Source organism: Gastrolobium bilobum, unplaced genomic scaffold, assembly GCF_033153095.1.
Source record: "Gastrolobium bilobum isolate Gb01-03AN ecotype WA unplaced genomic scaffold, APGP_CSIRO_Gbil_v1 utg1487, whole genome shotgun sequence".
NCBI classification, from domain to species: Eukaryota; Viridiplantae; Streptophyta; class Magnoliopsida; order Fabales; family Fabaceae; genus Gastrolobium; species Gastrolobium bilobum.
In genome coordinates this window covers 629,063-651,248 of record NW_026899081.1, presented here as the reverse complement: position 1 = coordinate 651,248, position 22,186 = coordinate 629,063, and the positions used below count along the sequence as shown (strand labels likewise).

General features: G+C 34.4%; 1 protein-coding gene across 1 annotated transcript; it reads left to right on the top strand.

Moving 5' to 3' along the window:
- The first annotated feature begins 11,004 nt into the window (after positions 1–11,004).
- LOC133287047 (geraniol 8-hydroxylase-like) lies at positions 11,005–13,594 on the top strand. The gene is made up of 2 exons (XM_061484597.1): positions 11,005–11,898; positions 12,974–13,594. Exons 1-2 carry the CDS (start codon positions 11,005–11,007, stop codon positions 13,592–13,594), a joined length of 1,515 nt encoding a protein of 504 aa, XP_061340581.1.
- The last annotated feature ends 8,592 nt before the right edge of the window (positions 13,595–22,186 follow it).

The following is a 22,186-nucleotide window of genomic DNA, read 5'->3' as shown; positions in this document are numbered from 1 at the left end:
TTTTTTCTATTTTTATTTAAATTTTCCTCCGCTTCTCAAGAATTTTCCTCATTTAATTAGAGTGTAAGTACACCTGTTGGTTGTTGTACCGAAAATCTTCTCATAAATTGCACGAAAAGTTTTTGGGTTTCTAGTGCACAAAAATTCAGTGGTTCCTTTTGTATTTTCACACAAGATTTTTCATTTTATTCTTTTCTTTTATCAGAAAAATATTTCTGTAATTAATGCAGATAAATTATCTGTATTTACTTTTAAAACGACGTCATTTTAGGATTGAAAGATTATAAAATTATAATTATAATGACTATAATAATCCTGAAATAAATTAAAATTACAAAAACACTATGATTTTCGCCCCAAAACGACGTCGTATTGAACTTACTGCAGATAACTTATTTGCAGTAAGTGCAGAAAAAACGAAGTCTTCTTTAATTTATATTTTCATTTTGTTTTCCATATTTTTTCAAAAGGAACCGCTATATTTTTGTGCTCTAGGTAGGTAGGGTTGGCAAAATGAGCTAACCCAGTTCAACCCGCGTGCAACCCAAAAAAATTGAGTTCGGTTAGGTTGGTTCGGAAAAAAAAAATGAGTCAGAAAACTCAACCCAACCTGACCCGAGCATGGTTAGGGTTGGCTTGCGGGTTGGCTAAAAAATATGGCTCATGAGTTGGATCGTAAAAGTGGCTTGCGAGTTGGCTCAAAAAGTGACTCGCGGGTTGGCTCAAAAATGGCTCACATGTTGACTCATTTCAGCCTATTTAAATGAACTTGTAATATTAATGCACCAGCTATGCGACTTCTATCAGCTTAAACAATACAATTGTCTTACAGAATAATTTATAAAAAAAGCAAAATAGAAAGTTACAGAATGAGAAGTAAACGCAAAATGTTCTAGTTTCGAATTTTCTTCACAACAAATTTGCACCAATATCAAGAAACAATCAGAACCACTTAGTAATGAGTGGGTAAGATATTTGAACCAAACAGAGCCAATGTCTAACAATATAAAAATGGTGTAGCAATGTGAGAAGATTAAGGACTTGGTTTTAGAGAAGGAAGAAAGACGATGACAGCGTGGGTGGGTTTTGTCCATTTTTATATATTATATTTTGTATTTTTTTATAATAATAAAAATAAAAATTCAACCCGCGAGCTGGCCCAATTTGGCTCATTTTTTTCGAGCTGGCTCGGGTCGGGTTGGCAGCTCATTTTTGTCAACCCAACCCGACTCATTTTTTATGGGTTACGAGGCTCCTTTTTGTCAACCCTATAGGTATGGGTGTAAATATATTAGGTTAGACTAGATTTTGATTTAAATAGGTAAGACCTATTTAAAAAATATTGTGTCTGGCCTGGCTTGTGCAGTCCCCAAATTACAAGTATAGTTTGACTTATATTTAAAAAATTAAAGCTTCGACCTCTGTTTGTTAGCCTATTTAAGCATATTAAACATTCAACAATTAAAAGAATAACTAAAATAATATTACTTTATTATTTAAAATTATTAAAATAATAATTTTATTTAAAATAAATAATATGATATAGGTCAGCATGTAGGCTTATAGGCCCGATATGTATAAAAAAGTCTATGGTCTATTTTCTAAATTGATTTTTTTAAAAGCATAGGCTTGTTCTATTTTACTATTTATAATATGTCAAGTCTGGTTTAATATAGGCTAAGACGTAGGTCCCTGTAGACCGACTTAGTTCATTTACACCCCCTAATGATACAAAAACTGTTCTCCTAAAATTTTAAATTTTTTATCGTCCTTAAATTATCTTTTTCTTTTGTCATGCCATAGATATATTTTCTTTACATCCCTCTTTAAAATAATACGGATAACAAATTTAAAAATAAATATTAAATATATAAATAATGTAAAAAAATATTTCTAAACTTGTTAATTATAATTTTCATGATTATTATTTGATTCTTTTCCCAGTTTAACATATCAGTAAAAGAAATTATATGTCGTTGTGATTTTATTCCTGGTTGTGGTTGATTTTCAAGATTTGTTTTCTTTAATTCAAGAAGGAAAAAAATATCCTTATTTGAAAATAAATGAAGAAAGAAAGAAATCATCTTTCGAAATTTATTTTTCAGAATCTGAGTGAGGGGAAGAAATTGCGAACTCTAGGAATTCAATGTACCCGTCGTTATCGGTGTCAATGGAGTCCATTACAGCGGCGAAACTCGTTTGTCTAGTTATGGGAGCCGAGGGAAGGGAGTGCCTACATTGAACGCAGTGGCGAAGATATTGCCGTAGCTGTTCTTGTCGATCTTGTTAGGAATCTTTTGAATGTCCATATATAGTGAATGAGATTGGAAAGAATGTTGAAGGAGTGAAAGAGATTAAGGCTATGTTTGAATAGTGTTCTGCAAATCTGTTTTGGTTTTTAATTTTTAAAAAGAAAAAATATAAAAAACAACTGTTTTCGTAGCTATTTTACAAACCAGTTTTAAGAACAAAAAAAACCAGAACACAATCAAACAGGACCTAAGATTCTTTCCTCTAACTGCTTTGGGACTCTATTATGATTTTCTCTCATTATGAATTTACGATATGAGATCGCATGTGTGTTAATAGCCAATATAAGGTGCTGTGATGCGAATAGAGGTCGAAAAGTGGGGGCTTGTCGCATGCCGCCCTACCATTAATCCGTTAAAAAATGAGACAATATGTTTTGCTCTGTTTTTAAAAGTGAACTAAAAAACTCAGTCAAGTCCAGCTCATTTGCGGGTTGACCTGTCAGTCCGAGCTTATTTTACACTACTCTACTTATTCCTACAATATCAATCCGCCAAAAAATAAGTTCACCCCGTTTTTTGAGATACTTAAAAAACTCAATTCGTCTCGCCCCGTTTAACGGGTGAGGCGGGTTAGCCCGCCGAACTGAGCTTATTTTTTGCCGGCTATAGATGTGAATACTTGTGAAGCGGGTATACTCTAAAATGTTATTTCATGCACATGATAAGATAGATATAGATGTGATAGGATAAATTGTCTTAATTTGTGCTTGAACTAATATATAGGATAAACTTATCCTTCTCTTATCCTAATAACAGCCTGATATCTAATCTTGTGGGGGTTGGGGTTAAGAGTGGAAAAGATAAGATAATAAAATTTAGGTCTCGTTTGCTAATCATGATCATAACTATTGTTTAATGAACCAATATAATATGATAAATTTATTGTGTTGCTCATTTTATCTTGGATAAGTCGTGTGTAATTTTCACAAAATTTAAAAATATTCTTTCTAGTTTATAAGAAATTTAGTAATTTTTTAAAAAATATATGAAAAAAACAAATATTATGTTGTAAGAAAATTCTTATGTCATGTCATGTCATGTAAACAATTAATTGTGGAGGCCACTATTTTTAAAATAAAAAAAAGTAAGAGGATTGATGAGTCCACTTTTATGTGTTTGTAGAAAAATTACTTGTGTCATGTGAAAAGAAGAAAATATTATCCAAAATATATATATTTAACTATCATTGATGTTGATCATGACCATGTGACCATGTCTGATCATTATATAGAAGTACACTAACTTTGACTTACCCTACTGAGCTGATTAACAAAATTGTACGAGACAAATGAGTTTTGTATAAGTGAGTCAGCTCCAATAAGCTGTAGCCAAAGGGAACTATGCTTTCTCTGCATTCATGTCAATGGCTACTTCCATTTCTTTCCTTTTGAGTGATAAGATTTATGAGAATCCGTGCATCTTTATAGAGAAAAAAGTGATCATATAAAAGTCTCGGCCAATAAATCACTTCTGGCCAATCTCATTTCTTGTTCAAACATCTTTGAAATCCAATTTGCTTGCTCAAATTTCTTTGCCCTCTTTAGTGAAAAGAAAGCATTTTTCTCTCCTCTTATATTGGAAATCTCTCTTATCCTTTCACTTACTATCTTGTACCTTTTAGTCTTAGCCTCAGGTTCAGGTTCTAAATGGAAGAAAAGAAAAGGCTAGTTTCCATAAGACGTGTGCAAAAAACAAAAAACAAAATAAGGACTCGGTGGATAACCTTTGTAAATGGTTCATGCTTACATTCATAGATTCCGTTGAAAGATATCATAGAACTTAATGATTATATGTTATAGCAGTTATAGTTACAAGTTAAGGTCCTGATTTATAATTATTAAATTAAAATTGTGAAGAAAACATGCATTGGTAGAAGGACATGCCACCTAGGTTTGTAGGGCTTTTATACATCTTCCAAAGAATTGCATGCACGATTATAAGCTTAAAATGTTATATTAACATAACGATGCTTTTCTAAAAAATAAATTTATTTAAGGTAGCTATTACATAGATGAAAACAAATAAAAAATAGCCACTAAAATAACAGAGAATACAAAAGGTGGAAATACCCCAAACACTCAAACCTTAATCTAAATACACCTAACAATTTTCACTGGATGATACACAAAAATTGAGAAGAGAAGTTTTTAACTCTCACTCGTCGATACATTAACCAAATAACCTATGTCCGTATTTATAATGAAAATGAGCACCATATTTTTTAATACATCTACTCATATTTTTTTAAAAATATAAATAGAGTATCATTCACGAGGATTAATGCACTAAATATTATCCTAATTATTCCCTTTAATTTGAACAAATCATTTGGTTATAGAGAATAATTTCTGAATTAAAATAAAATTAATTAAAAGTACTTGCAACGAAAATCAAGAACATGCAAAAACGCAAGAATTGAAAACTAAGTTGTAAATATCAAGGACGGGGATTGCAGTTAGGAATTATTTCACGTCTAATATTCCTTAAGTCGTTTAATTTAATTTCAATAACAACTACCTCAGATATCTCAGACAATTCGTCTTCTAATTAATTATTAGTTAAATCCTAATATCTTAGTGACTTTAACTCCTTCACCCAATTAGAATCCTAATGTCTTAGTGGTCCTTTTCAGGTTAAGCATTAAACTTGACAAATTATTAAGTCTACAATTCAAGTAAGTCTATGTCTAGATCATACAAGAATGTGTATTTAACCCTTGTCTAGAATAAAAATTCCAATATGCATATTGTGAACCCTAACCCTCAAATCTCTATAAGAGTGATCAATTCATACAAGGATATAACAATTCACCCAAGGAACATTGTTAAACTAAGATAATATATTAAAGAAACCAATTAAACCAAAAACAGAATCACATCGGATCTATAATCCTAACTACAAAAGAAAACTAGTCAGACATATAGCTAGCTTAAACAAAACAAAGAAGTAAAAGAAAATATATGAAGTCATGTAGAAGCGAAAGAAGAAGAATAATCATAGGTCTTCAATCTTCGATTGCTCTGAAATCTTGATCTCCAGCATAAGTCTCCAAGATCTCACTCAATTTCTTGATCTCTCAAAAACTCTCTGGCCAAAGATCCAAACAAGGGTTTCCTTTACTCTTTTATAATATACACAAAATCTTCCCACAATCTCGGCCAAAGGATTCTTCTTTAAGTAAAATTCAATTTCATTTAAAACAATCACGTGCTGTTGGCGCTGATAGAGCCATTTTCATGCTACCAGCCAGTGGCGAACCCAAGAATAGTTTTTTATGTCCGCACATTTAATGCCTGCCCCGAATTTTTTTTGCAATCAATCATATCTTTTTATAAAAATGAAAAAGGAAACAAAGGATAAAGAGAGCATGGGAAATGAGTACGTGACAGGGGAGAAAGAATAAGTTTTCTCTCTAATCAATTTGCATTGCTACATTATTTTCCGTACGTTTCTAACTAATATAAGAATAAATATCTTTTTTTGTCCTAACAAAAAACTCGATTCACACTTTAGTCTATTATAAAAAAAAAATTAGTCACCTGATCCGTATGAAATTCAAAGTGGACTCATTTTGGTCTTTTTTGAATTTATGAGGGACCACAATTTTAACTAAATTGATCCACTTTAAGATTTTTAGGGACCTCGAAATTATTATTTTTTGTAAGGGACTAAAATGGGGACCATGTTTTTTGTTAGGGACTTAAATGAGTATTTACTCTTAATATATATATATATATTGAACCAAGAGACAAATAAGCACCAACAACCAAAAAAAAAAAAAGCTGAAGTAAAATTTTTTATGACCGCACTTGCTGGCATTTGCCCGCAAGTGGGTTCGCCACTGCTACCAGCGCAGAGAAAACAACAGGGGAATCTGAACGTAGCGCTATTAGTGCTAAACTCGCACTAATAGCGTGACATTACTACGAATAAAAATCCTCTGGCGCTATTAGCGCGAGTTTAGCACTAGTAGCGCTCAAGATTTAGCCTTGGCTTTCTCCTATGCTTATGAATTATGCTCTTTTCTTGTACTTTCAACTACAAAAACACAAAATATTCACTGAGAAGAAATCTAAGCATGGTTTATCAACTTTATAACACATATAAGTCTTTTTACTTCAAAGTAGATTAAATCCTTACTCTTTTTATATCACCCACCAACTTGAGCGGGGGTATTATACCTATATTTATTTTAAGTCATCAACTTATTTGTAATCAGTTTTTTTTTCTGTTATCTGATTTGTTGTAAGTTTGTTATTTCGTTAGTTGTAGCCTTTACCATAATCGTTTTTGATAGCTGTAGCCATTTAGCTCTTGTATCAGCCTTCACTATAAATATGTGTAGTTGCTGCAACTTTAATCTTTCGATTCATTTTCTCATTCTTGAATATGAAGTCCAGCTCTGCTCTTCTCTCTTCTTTTTCTTTGGTTTACTTTATACTTATTTAATTTCACAAGTGGGGGCGGTGAAGATCGAATTCGTGACCTTGTGGTCACTGAAACTTTGATATCGTGTAGAAAATCACTTCAACCCAAAACCTTAAGATATTGGGTGACAGCTTTTTTAAAGATTTTATATTATGCTTTAACACTAGCGTTGATGAGTCCGACATTCCATTAAAACCTGTCACACAAAGCTTAATTTGATCAAGATTTATTACAGTTACAATTATATTTTTAAGAATAGATCAAGTGCAAAGTGCAATCACCTATATAAACTCAATGTCTTAATATTTTAAACTAAAACATGCATGGTATTTTAAACTCAATTCCAATATTGTTTAATCATAATTGTTATGAAATGTCGTCCGGCTCATCAATAAAAAAGATAACCTAATGTTACAATAAAATACAATAAGCATTGCTCACCAAAAAAAATAAAAAAATACAATAAGCATTTGAACCAGTATTCAATTGTGCTGGCCATGGCTTTCATGTATAAGGTTGAGCTACAGTTTCAATTTATAAAAGGGGATGTGATAAAAATAAAACATAGCAGTATATAGGCTATAATTGTTGAAGTTGTATTAATTCTAAGTATTAGAGTTGAAAAATTAAGAATAGTGTAATTTTGAAAATTATTTATCGAAGTAATATGATTTGATCACTTTTATTTATACCGCCTTGTAAATGTAACACGTCACTTACGTAGGAATGACACTGATCTGGATCCTTCTTAAAAGTCCAAGACTAAAAGCCCAAATCAAGAAGGGCCATTAAAAATTGCTTAAACAAAAGGGAAAACGCGCTAGGAAAGAACCCCGTACACATTTTAAATAACCGTTTGAACAGAGGTGAGATCAGCTACTTACTTCACAAGAGCCAATAAGCACAAAATAGCATTTGCTTGCCGCAAAAGCTGGGTCATTACGTAAAACTTAGCCATCATTACCTGCGACATGGTCTGACAAGCAAAAACTAGCCATCCTCACACCTCCAAATAAAAATAGATATTGTTATCAGAAACTATGAAACACCGACACTTCAAGAATTTTAATGTGTAGTGTTTGACACTTTTCGTTACTCATTGATATTCTGACACTTCATGACACTCCGGTATTCATTGCAAAGACTCAAAGAAGGTTCAAAAGTTACGTTGCATTGCATTTTGAGTTTCAACGATTAGATTCGTTACGATTATGATTTTATTGAGTTTAATATAAATATTTGGAATATATTATGTTTCTTTACAAAATTGATGGGTATTACAAGTTTAGCTTTATTTTTTGTTAAATTATTGAATACTAAATGTAATATACACTACATAAATTAAAAATATTATATAATATCAAAACGTGTCATAACATGTCAAAATTTAATACTTTTTAAAATTAATGTGTCAGAATATCGTATCGTATCGTATCTCGTATCTCATGTCGGTGTCGATGCAACATAAATCCAAAGTAACCATTGCACTATAAATACCACAGTAAAATGACTATGTCTTTTCAATAAGTTATTCCTCATCAATACATATCGAATTTCTCTCTAGTACCGTTATCGTAGAGTATCTTCTTTTTCATCTCATTTATATCTTTTATTATCAATTGTGTGTCATCAGGCCAATAATATTGGACTGATCAGACATATATTACATTTACGAAGCACATATGAAAAAAAACACTGTATATATTTAAGTTATATTATTTTAATAATATTTTCTTTAAAAAAAATGGCATTATTCTGGCCAATCACGCCTATACAAGCCATTTGTTCATCTGTAAGCTCTTGCTTCAGTCGCTTGCATTGTCTCCCAATCCCAAAGACGGAGTTCTAAGTTATGTATTCCTCCTAGTGTTTAACGTTGACAAATAACAATAATAATTAACAACCACATCTAAAGACTAAATCAACCTTCTTAGGCACGCTGACTATTCTAAGTTGATTTGAATTTTTTTTTTTTTTTTTTGGTACATGTGGAGGGCTAACACTCAAGGAAAAACAGAACAGGACTAACGATCAAGAGAAACATGAATTCGATCATCTAAGAGAGTTTCGTCACACCATTTGGTGGCCTATCAAGACGATGCAAACCGGGTTCTAGATGAGTAGCAAACTCAGCTAGCCCATGAGCACATTTATTCACTTCACGCGGCACCAGCGAGGCAATGACATACCCCTGCTTCTGCTTCCGTCCCTTGATTTTGAATTTTGGGTCTAATTCTTGCTTTGCATACTAATGAAAGATCTTGTTGGCGAGAAAGCCGTAGATGCATGGTTCCTCTGATTTATTGTAAAATAAATTTTTTAATAATTTGGGTTTGGATCCATGCTGTTAAGATTTTCTAAATCTTTTTTATATCCCATTGCAAATCAAGTGACTTGTAATGAGTGGCAATAAGGTGAATATAGTAGAAATAAGATGGACGTCTATGATGCATCGACACTCTAACACGCATTGCAGAGACTCAAAAAAGAGTTCAAATGTTGCGTTGCGTTTTTAGTTTCAACTATTAGATTCGTTGGATTACAATTAACATTTTATTGAGTTTAATACAAATATTTGTGTTATCTTATGTAATCAGTGGCGGAGCCAAGCTCCAATTTAAGCTCGGACCAAAAAATTATATGTGTATTTATTTTTCTTAATTTTAGTTAGTTCATATCATAATATATTTAAATTATATCAAATACAGAATACCTGAGCAAGCAGCATTAAAAAGAGTTTTTATAATTTTATTACATTTTTTAATTTCACTAAAAATAATTTTTTTTTATACAAGTGAAAATTAGATACATAACCTAATACAAGTTACGCAAATCTTTCACCAAAAATATTTTAAGTTTTACATAGGGCCAAATTACAAATTGTAACCCGGGTCAAATTACAGTTTTAATCCGGGCCAAATTATATGTAATAAATATAATTTGTTAAAATTTAGCCTAGACCGAGGCCACACCCACTCACCCAGGCTATATGTGGCTCCACCACTGCTCATGTTTCTTTGAAGATTGATGAGTATTTTAAGTTTATTTTTTGATTAAATTATTGAATATTAAATATAATTTATATTACATAAATTAAAAATATTATTTAATATCAAAACATGTCGAAATATAATATTTTTTAGAATTAAAGAGTTGAAATGTCATGTCGTGTCTCGTGTTGGGGTCGATGCAACATAACTAAACGTAATATACATTGAGTAAACTAGGGTAAATAATTGTGTTAAATCTCTCTTCCCTTTCTCTTTACTGTTTTTCGATTTCCATCATATTTCAATTACTGTGGCTGAGTCTCTATCATCTATTGCAATTCCTTGCAGCATCTCAATTGCATTAGCTGCATCTGAGGATGTAAATAGGATACGCTAGGCTAGGTTTTAGCTTAAATAGGTAAGATTTGTGTAAAAAATATTAGATATGGCTTGACTTATTAGCCTGTGTAGACCTCAAATTACAAGTCTGGACTGACATATATATAAAAAATAAAAGTCTTGGCCTAAGTTTGTTCGCCTCTTTAAACTTATTAAACATTCAACAATTAAAAGAATAACTAAAATAATATTATTTTATTATTCAAAAATTTTAAAATAATAATTTTATTTATTATATTTTAAATAAATAATATGATATAAGTCGGCTTATAAGTTTATAGGTCCGATATATACAAAAAAGTCTATGACCTGTTTTCTAAATAATTTTTTTAAAAGCCTAAATCTGCTCTATTTTATTATTTATAATAGATCAAGTCTGATCTAATATAGACTAGATCGTAGATCGGTCTAACTCATTAGCTACGTCACCCTCTATTATTATTTTTGGAATGCCAAGATTCCACGCGAACTCCATCCCTGTTAGGAGGAGGCCTTGTAAAAATAAAAATAAAAATAAATCGTGCCGTCTTTCAATTGAAAAAATATAGAGAGAGAGAGAGAGCGCGCGCGCGCGACATCGCTCATTTTTATTTTATTTTTTATAAGGATCAAGTTGTGTCACTTCGTGCAATGTGATCTCACTATATTTCTTATGAAGTATCACAAAATGATAAAATTCCTCGTTTACATCATCGATCACTCTCATTAATTCTTTAGCAATTACTAATAATTAAAAATTAAGGTATTCATAACTACCATTGTTTAATTAATGATTTAGATAGGGAAAATTATTTATCACTTCCATTCTTTACTATACATAAGACACTTGAGGATGTCTTAGCTCTCATTAATTTCCTGCACTACTGTCGCAAGAGATGGAGTTCCTAAGTTGTGTATTTCTCCTTGTGTTGACATTCACTCTTGCACAAGCTTTGCGTTCTCTGCTTTCAAGAGGCAAAAATAATGCAAAGTACAAGCTCCCACCAGGGCCTTCACCTCTTCCTATATTGGGAAACCTCCTTGCATTGGGGAAAAAGCCCCACCAATCACTGGCCAAACTTGCTCATATTTATGGTCCAATAATGAGTCTAAAGTTAGGACAAGTAACCACTATAGTTGTCTCTTCACCAGAAATGGCCAAAGAGGTTCTTCAAACCCATGATCAGTTCTTGTCAAACCGAGCAGTTCCCGAAGCTGCGGCAGTTCACAACCACGAAAAGTATGGCATTGCCTTCTTGCCTGTTTCGCCTCTGTGGAGAGACCTAAGGAAACTATGCAATACTCAGTTATTCTCCAATAAGTCTTTGGATGAAAGTCAAGAACTCAGGCGTAACAAGTTGCAAGAACTCATTCATGATATCCAACAAAGCAGCTTAATTGGTGAAGCAGTAGATATTGGAAGAGCAACTTTCAATACCGCGATTAATTTATTATCAAACACTATTTTCTCTGTAGATTTGTTTCAGTCTGCAGGTTCAGTTGGAGAGTTCAAGAAGTTAATTGTGAATATCATGGAAGAAGGTGGAAAACCAAACTTGGCTGACTTTTTTCCTGCACTAAGGAAGGTTGACCCACAGCGCATTAAGAGTCGCAACGGTTCCTACATTGGGAAGATCATTGACATCAGCAGCCGTTTGGTTGATCAACGGTTGAAGCAAAGGGAAGTTCAAGGTTTTGACACAAACAATGACATGCTGAATACCTTGCTCAACATTGCTCAAGACAACACTCAAGAGATGGACAGAACCCAAATTGAACATTTATCTCTGGTATTCTTTCTATTTTCTCTAATCTTATTATGGGAAATAATTATCTCATGCAACTGATAAAGTAATGTGGTCCATTTTTTTTCAAATGATGGATTCCACTATTTTGTCTTTGTTGTATGAGATAATTATATCATGCAACATGAGATATTATAATGGGAGGAGGGGTTGCGTTAACTTTATAATATAAAAATATTTGATTTTTATTGATTAAATTGTTAAATTATAATTATTTAGTTTGATTATTTATGTCAAATCTCATAAAATTTTCGAGATAATAAAAATATAATCAAATAATATTTATTTTTTACCTATTTTAAAAATTTATGTTATGTTAATTTATATGTTCATAAAATATTAAATAACTTTAAAATAATGTAAAATTTTATTTATTTTATATTTAATGTAAAATCTTATAGATAGTTATTTGTGTGACATGAACTTTCAATAAATTTTATAATATAAATATTCAATAAAAATTTATTCAACGATATAAAAGTAATTTTGATTTATACTCGTCTAAATGAATGCATTATTTAATATAGGGGAAGTATCTGTTTAAATTTTTTTTTTACAAATTACACTAAGTATGACTGGTCATACACTTTTGATTGAAGTATGACCGGTCAGACTTAGTGTAATTTGTAAGAGTTTGTAAACAAAAAGTTTGTAAATATAATCTTCCTCTTTAATGTATATGTGTGTGTGTTTTATTAGGTTAATTTATAGATATAATTTATGTGACATGAATTTTTAATAAATTTATAATCTAATTATTTTAAAATGTAAGAATGATTTTATTTTATTTTATTTTAACAAGAAATGGCTTAAAGAACGTCAGAAAATATTAACTATTTTATTTCTACCCACTGACGCAAGGTCTGCAACAAAGAAAGAAAACTAAGAATGATTTTGATTAAATGAATTCATGCTTTTATATATGTTATTTGTGGGGGGATTTTAGCAATTAAATGTTCTGCTTTTGACAGTTCAACTGCTGATTTTTCAACAGTTAACTGTTGTGCTTTTAAGAGTGCAATTGCTGATTTTGTTCACTCCATGATTATGGTTTTACTAGACCCTATTTCTCGGGGGAACGGATACAATTAAATCAACGGTAGAATGGACAATGGCAGAATTACTCAAAAATGAAAAGGCTATGTCAAAAGTGAAACAAGAGTTGGAGCAAACCATTGGCAAAGGTAAACATGTTGAGGAATCAGATATTGCAAGGCTTCCTTATTTACAAGCTGTAATAAAGGAGACCTTACGATTGCACCCTCCCGTCCCATTTTTAATCCCACGGAAAGCCATTGCAAATGTGGAGATTAGTGGCTACACAATCCCAAAAGATGCAAACGTGCTAGTCAATGTGTGGGCTATTGGCAGAAATTCAAGTATCTGGAAGAATGCAAATGTGTTTTCACCAGAGAGGTTCTTAAGCTCAGAAATTGATGTTAATGGTCGCCATTATGAGCTAACACCATTTGGTTCTGGCCGTCGAATTTGTCCTGGCTATCCGTTGGCCTTGAGGATGCTGTATTTGATGTTGGGTTCACTACTCAACTGTTTTGACTGGAAACTTGAAGATGGTGTGAAAATAGATGATATGAACATGGACGACAACTTTGGTCTAACTTTAGGAAAGGCTCAACCTGTGAGAATTATTCCAGAGAAAATAAGCAATTCATGTCTCTGAAATGCTGAACGTTATGCAATAAAATAACGGCTCAAGTAAAAGTCCAAAATTGTGGCTGACTACAATGTATATAGTTAGCCAAGTAAAGGCCGTATTACAATGTTTTTGTGTGTCTTATGTAATTTGCACCGGTCATTTGGCTTGGCCGAGGTATTTTATCTCTGGTTTAACTGCTTAAATAAGATATCTATACAAATATTTTAACAAATGAGCCTAGTGATTAAAGTTGTAGGTATTCACTATGGAAAATGATCTGTTTATAATTTTTTTTTACAAATTACACTAAGTATGACCGGTCATACACTCTTAATTGAAATATGACCAGTCATACTTAGTAAAATAGTTTATAAATATAACATTCTTCGTCCATCGTAACTTGACATGAGTTGGAAACCCATTATTACACGTCTTCAAATATTTTAGAAAATTTTACAAAGACCACAAGTTTATAAGCGATCCAATGGTTCGATACAAGTTCAATTGCACAACTGTCTACTGACTGCACTGGATCGATTGGTGATCCGGTTCCCAATTAAATTGACCATGTCAATTAATTCGGTACAGTCTGGTTTTAAAAACAATAATTTTAATTGATGGTTCTCCTATTATTAATTATTAGTTATAAGTATTGACACTAATATTTCATAAATAGCTTCTACTTTTTATTATTCAATTATGAATTGTACTTTTGTAACACTTAATTTGGTAACTTGATTTTGTTAGATTTATTTATTAGAAATAAGCGAAGTCTATTCATGTTTCCGTGCATATATATGATAAACTGAGCAGAGCAAGAAAATTGACTTTATCAACCCTCATTTGTTAAGTGGTAAAAAAAAAACTTGTTTCTGTTATGAAAAACACGCGTTTTACATTGTGAATATTGACTACCTTAAGTAGGGGTTATTAGGTGTCATCAGATGCTTTTGTGATTACAACCTTTAGCATTCATGAATAACTGTACTGTATTAACCTACTGCTACACATATCAGTGTTATTAAAATCGGATCAGACCGACTGGTTTGACCCAAAAATCGGTGAATCGGTCCTTTGACCGGTCCGAATAACGTATCAGATCGCTTATGCAAGTCAACCGGATTAAACCGGTGTGACCCGACGGTTTTCTCAAAAACCAACAACTCGGTTGACCCAGAAGAGACGCAGAGGAAGCAACCCGCAGTGTCCAATAACAACTACATACGCAAGAGTGTCCTTTGAGTGTTTATAAAGAATATATTTGTTTCTAAATTAAGCGATGTGGAACCCGTAATAACCAACCCTTAAGCTTTGTCTTCCACAACAATGGTGTTCCAGTTTCTCTCTCTCCCAAGGTTCTCACTCTCATGTTCGAGCTTTGTCTTCCACAACATTGGTGTTCGAGTTTCTCTCTCTCCCAGGTTCTCTCTCTATCATGTTCGAGTTTCTCTCTTTCGTTCAATCTTTTCTGTGTTTTGTTCCAACTATTTTAAGTGGCACTGCAGTTGCTTCCCATCTCTAAGCAGTGAAAACACTACTAATCCATCTCGTATGAGAACATTGAGTTATTGAAGTACTGGTTCATCTTGTATGGAGACATCATGTTTACAAACCCATATCCTACATTTCACTTGTTGCTGTATGTTTCAACACGAAACATTTGTTGTTCACTTGGAAAATACAAATGGTTTTATTCACTATAATAAATGGAAAGGAGAATGGGGTCATACAAATGGAAAATACTTGAAATCAATGGGAACTATTAGTATTTATTCAGAACATAATAAAAGTAAATTGTTTTATTAGATTATAAATATAATTTTTTTTTCTCTCTATAAATATTAATATAATAAATGATATTAGATTATATTATCTTTTTTTTTTAAATTTTGAATATAAAATATAAATTTATATTTATTTATCCGGTTTAAGCAGTGACCCACTGACCCAATACCTCGACCGGTTCGATCACCGATTCGAGTTTCATAACATTGACACACATTATGTACATTATAACTTCTCCCTTGATTCTTATATACGTCTCCTTATGAAGATATGAATAAGAAAAGGAAAATTCCTGAAGAACTAGACTTTATATTCTTGTTGTCTTAGATCTCTATCTAAACCTTTATTTTCTCTTTCTCTTTATTTTATAACATGTTATTAACACGATCAAGTCTCTAGTGACATAGCCAAATCCTTATTTTCTTCAAGCGTGAGCATCTTGCAATGTTTATATCAAGTTGAAGATTATATTGAAAGTAATGTATTCTTATCATTTTGTTTTGGATCAATCTAATCCATATTTCAATTATTTCGTATAAATTTCTTCATGTTATTTCAAGTATAAATGAGTTTTTTATTCTCTTTATGGAAATTTTATTGTCAAATATTGTTGACTTACATGTTTTAACTTATAATGGATTTGTTAATTTCATTAAGTTCTTGAAGAAAATACATCTTAAGCATCATTAAGCATTGTTGAAGGATTGCACAAAATCAATTAATATTGGTTTCCCTTTGTCATCATATATGAATATTTGTGGTATAGTTCTTGAAGAACTATAGCTTTATACACCATGATTGAAAAAATCCAATCAATCTTTAGAACAATTTGAAGAAAGATATTTAGAGAAAACATTTTTTATATGCCTCTAATTGAATATGTTCCATCAATAACAATATCGAGTCAAATTGTTCAAGAAATATTCTGAGTGAAGTTTATACATTTTTTTGATTGAATTAAATATAATAGTGAGTTGTTGATAAAAAAAAAAAACCATAAAATGAATGTTCCAATTGGATGAATTTCAATTCTTAACCAATGAGTTTAACTCTATTTCCGGATGTTCCAAAATATCATTTTAGACATAACAAACATTATGGTTATAACCAATAGCCATATATATGGCTGAGGTTGAAAAAAAAAATTCTAATATTTAGGAAAGAATACTATACATATTAAGATAATTTTCATAAAAATTATTTATTTAACCTAGCCTTATTAATATCATGCACTTGTACATACTTATTTATTTTATTAATATTTTGATGGAATAGATCATTTTATTGGTAAAGGAAAATAATTAGTAGTTTATTATTGACGTTTCAATGTATTTGATTTATATTATAAATCTCATTTGCATTCCTCTTTCCTTTACTATTTTGTAATATTTTAAATACATCAAATATGATATGATTTTTGGGATATTTCTCTCTTTTTTTTTTTTTTTGGTACATTGCTAGGAGTTATCCCCATTCAACCTTCTCCGGGCACCATGCCCTCGGGGTACGGCCCGTTTGGGCTAGCCCCTCATTGTAACAGTGGGTGCACTAAGCTTCGCAACCAGAGAAAGGACGAGACTAATCCCCCAACCGAAGATTTTTTGGCTTATCCTCTGGCCCCCAAAGATTTTCCAAGAAACTGCTTGAGGCAGTGTTTGATCCCTGCTCCAAGCAATCCCTTGGGAGCTCAGCTGCCAACTGAGCTACCCTTGGAGGTTGGATATTTCTCTTTATTGACTCAAGAAAATGTTTATTTCCATTTGTAGATAGATAAATTAAAGATTGATGCATATAACGCAGATTCAATTGAAAGCTCTAAAGGAGCTTATTTAAGACAAACATCAGCACAATTTCTGTCATGACAAACTTGATTGAAGGTTTTGGAAGAGCTTGTATTATGTTATTTGAGGATCAAAATCACTAATAAGTGACACTATACTCTATATCAAAGAGAGAAGTCTACAAAGTTTTAAAGAATATCAAGAATGCAAGAGAAAGAGATATCGAATACCTTCATATCATGTCTTTCAAATTTTGCCACAAGATCGTATTTGGGAAGGACAATGTAGCGGCCCAATATCCAAGTAACCGGTCCACACGCACGAGGAAGAGCCCACCATATCTCAAGGGCTACGTTCGCTAGTCTTGGGGCTACAGAGACAGAACCCAACAGCATTAGGATTATTATTAGATAATTATTTAAATTCAAGTTGTTATCAAATAAAGCTATTAGTTGGCTAATTGATAGGATATCTCCTAAACTTAGGATTAGTTGTTATTTGCATTCTGTTATTTCAATTACTGATAGGATTAGTTATTATTTGCTTCTGTTATTTGAATTACAGATAGAGACTAGGATCTCTATAAAAACGTCAAACACAAGGATGAAAGGAGAGCAGTGATTTGACAAAATTTCTTCTTCCTTCCCTTTTCCAATTTTCCCTTCCTCTAATCTTCTCTATTCCCTTTTTCCTTTCTCCTTCCAACATTTGGTGCTTTCATTCCTGAACTCCCCTCCATGGGCGAAAAAAATACACGCATGACACAGATGCAAGACCAGATAAATGGTCTTTTGCAGCAACAGGAAACCACAGAAGAACGTCAACAGGCGTTCCTTCAACAGCTACAACAGACGACTGCCGAGCAGTTTAATACCATGACGGATCGTTCAATGGAACGCTTCCAAGCCGAGATGACCCGCATCCTCCAGACACACCAGGCAACTCCAAACGCAGGCGGCGTCTTGGGGCCAGGCCCACACCGAATAGATCCCCCTCGCCCTAAACCAGTACAGTTAATTTTTCCCCGCTACGGCCAAGGAGATCCCACAGATTGGATATTTTCGGCTGAACAATATTGCGATTATTACACAATTCCAGAGGCCGAACGAGTCCGTATAGCATCCTTTCACCTTGATGCACCCGCCAACAGCTGGTACCGAAACCTCTCTCGTGAAGGGTTACTCACAACATGGCGTGAGTTTAAAGCTGCAATACTAAGCCGATATGGGCCAACGGCCTACGAAGATCCAGCAGGGGCCCTTTGCAAGCTGACACAAACGGGTACTGTCCGTGAATATCAAATAGCTTTTGAAGCTTTATCTTGTCGGGTAACAGGCATTCCCGATACACTCCGCAAAAGTATATTTATTGCTGGCCTAAAACCAAAGGTGAAAAGCAACGTCCAAGCCCATTTACCGGCGGATTTCCATGCTGCCTGGGGACTAGCAAGAAACTATGCAGAATCTGAGGAAAGAATAACACGTTGGACACCAAGATCCATGCAACCCACACAACCCATAAGCAAGACAACACCAATAACAAGCAGCTCAATCCCTATCAAACGCCTATCACAGGCAGACATGGCAGCAAGACGTGAGAAAGGCTTATGCTATAACTGCGATGAGAAATATGTTTTCGGACATAAATGCAAACCTGGTTCAGCATTCATGTGCGTACTTGTCGACTTGGAAGATACACCAGAATCAGAACCGGAATCAAGAGAAGAAGAACAACCAGAGACTCCGTCCTATACAGAAATAAGCTATAATGCCTTATTTGGACACCACTCACCAAGGTCCTTTCGGATGATAGGATCAGCCCATGGGTTCAAAGTACAAATCCTGATCGACAGCGGTAGCACTCACAATTTCATCACCAACCGGGTTGCGAAACATTTACAACTACCAATCCAGGCAATTAAGAAATTCAAGGTACAAGTGGGAAACGGTGATAGTCTATTCTGTGAAGGATTATGTGCAAAGGTACCAATCATACTCCAACAGGTACATCTATTTGACATTGACCTATATGTCCTAGACTTGAACGGAGCTGACATTGTTTTGGGAGTCCAATGGTTGTCAACATTAGGACCTGTTATGACCGACTATGAAAACCTGACCATGAGTTTCCATCACAAATCACAACCCATTCTCCTAAAGGAAACACTAGCCTCACTCCCACCCCAATTACCAACTCACAACTCCATAAGCTTATAGGCCAAGAGCCTGTTGAATCCTTCCTAATGTGTCTCTCCATCCAAACCCAAAACACCGAGCCACAACCCCCCATCAAATCCACCATTTCCCACATCATCGACTCCTACTCCGACATTTTCACTACACCTACCCACCTACCCCCACAAAGACCAACCAACCACCACATTCACCTACTACCAAACACAAAACCAGTACAGGTACGACCATACAGATACCCTCACCACCAGAAAAACGAGATTGAAAGGCTAGTATCCGAAATGTTACAAGAAGGAATAATTCGTCCCAGCCGTTCTGCCTACAGCTCGCCAGTACTACTGGTAAAGAAAAAAGACGGGTCTTGGAGATTTTGTGTTGATTATAGAGCTCTAAACGCAGTAACAGTACAGGACAAGTTCCCCATCCCAACCATTGACGAGCTACTAGACGAACTACACGGCTCAAACATTTTCTCAAAACTTGATTTGAGGTCAGGATACCACCAAATACTGATGCACCCAGATGACATTCACAAGAACGCATTCAGGACACATCATGGCCACTACGAGTTTCTAGTGATGCCCTTCGGACTATCCAATGCCCCGTCCACCTTCCAAGCAACCATGAACGAAGTATTTGCAGCTTTCATGAGGCGATTTGTTGTCATATTCTTTGATGATATACTAATATACAGTCCAACGCTGCAAGCACATGAAGAACATCTGGAAAAGGTACTATCTACTCTAAGGCAACACTCTTTCTTTGCAAAGAAAAGTAAATGTCTGTTTGCTAGAGAAACAATACAGTTCCTAGGACACATAATTTCTGGGAAGGGTTTGGCTCCGGACCCTGAGAAAATCAGTTCGATTGCAAATTGGTCACGTCCTACTACTGTTACACAAGTTCGAGCGTTTCTAGGTTTGGCAGGGTATTACAGGCGATTCATTAAAAACTTTGCATCCATAGCTGCCCCCCTAAGTGATCTGTTATCAAAAACCGGCTACAGTTGGAGTGACAAGCAAGAAAACGCGTTCAACATCCTAAAGGGACTCTTGACTACGGCTCCAATTTTAATCTTACCAGATTTTTCACTACCTTTTATTCTAGAGGCTGATGCTTCAGGAATAGGAATTGGAGCAGTATTAATGCAAAATAACAGGCCTATTGCATACTATAGTCGCAAGCTATCCCCATCCATGCAAAGGAAGTCAACCTATATTCGTGAAATGTATGCAATCACATGCGGCGTATCAAAATGGAGACAGTACCTACTGGGATCGACATTCATTATCAGGACAGACCATAAAAGTTTGTTCCACCTGATGAAACAAGTGGTACAAACACCAGAACAGCAACAGTTCTTGTCACAGTTGCTAGGTTTTTCATACACAATAGCATACAAATCTGGAAAAACAAATGCAGTTGCAGATGCCTTATCTAGATTCCCTGAAGGGAGTAGCGAGCAACCCCAATCAGAGTTATCTATCATCACCACACCAACATGCAATATCACAACCACACTGCAGCAGGAATTAACAGAGGATACCTACGCTATTACAGTCATCCAAGGGCTTATTACAGAACCAAATGAATGGACAGAATGGAAAATGCGAAATAAAATTTTGCTACATAACTCCAGAATCTTCATCCCAGAGAAGTCATCGTTGAAGGAGAAATTGTTGCATGAGTTCCACGGAACCCTACTGGGGGGACATTCGGGAGTGCAAAACACATTCATGCGCCTTAACAAAGTATTTACCTGGAAAGGAATGAAGGGACGTCAGGAATTTTGTCAAAAACTGTGAGGAGTGCCAGAAAATAAAACCCCAAAATCACCCACCATATGGCCTACTACAACCAATCACGCCACCAGACACAAATTGGACAGATTTAACAATGGACTTCATAACCCATTTACCTAACTCTAACGGTTTCTGTGTTATTTTTGTTGTAGTTGACAGGTTATCCAAAGGAGCACATTTCATACCTTTGCCGGCACATTACACGGCAGCAAAAGTTGCCAAGGCGTTCTGGGAATCGGTGGGAAAGATCCATGGTTTTCCAAAAACAATTATCTCAGACCGCGATCCCATCTTTTTGAGCAACTTCTGGAAATCCATGTTCCACCTACAAGGAACAAATCTTAAATACAACTCGGCCTATCACCCACAGACCGACGGACAGACTGAAAGAGTAAATAGGTGTTTGGAACAATACCTACGCGCCTTCGTGCATGACAACCCGAAGACTTGGTCCAGCATTCTCAGTTTCGCGGAGTTTCACTTCAATACGTCGTTCAACCGATCGACGGGGTTCACTCCTTTTGAAATCACCTTCGGCACCCCCCCACCGAATCTCCTAGCATACTGTTTAGGTGGCAGCAACTTGGAAGCCATAGACTCGGACCTCACAACAAGAAACAAAGTCATGAGTAACCTCACACAGAATCTACAAAGAGCACAAGCCAAAATGAAAGCTTACAGTGACAAAAAACGAAAGGCTTGGGAGTTTCAAGTAGGAGACCTCGTTCTCCTTCGTCTGCAACCTTACCGACAACTGTCAGTGCACCACCGTAGCTCCCAGAAGCTGGCGTTACGCTACTACGGACCTTTCGAAGTACTGGAAAGAATAGGAACCGTGGCGTACCGGCTAAAGCTCCCCGAATCTTCACAGATCCACCCGGTTTTCCACATTTCACTGCTGAAACCCTTCAACTCCTCCACAAAATTTCAAGTTCATCGGTTCCCTGAGCGAGCAAAAGAAAACAAGCCGATGGAAACCATCGTAGCTGTTCTAGGTGAAAGAGAGGTATGGAAACGAGGAAACAAGGTAAAGGAAGTGTTGGTTCAATGGTCTAA

Coding starts and splice junctions, on each gene's coding strand:
- LOC133287047 (XM_061484597.1), top strand. CDS start 11,005: ATGGAGTTCCTAAGTTGTGTATTTCTCCTTGTGTTGACATTCACTCTT. Junction 11,899..12,973: donor AAATTGAACATTTATCTCTG/GTATTCTTTCTA, acceptor TGGTTTTACTAG/ACCCTATTTCTCGGGGGAAC.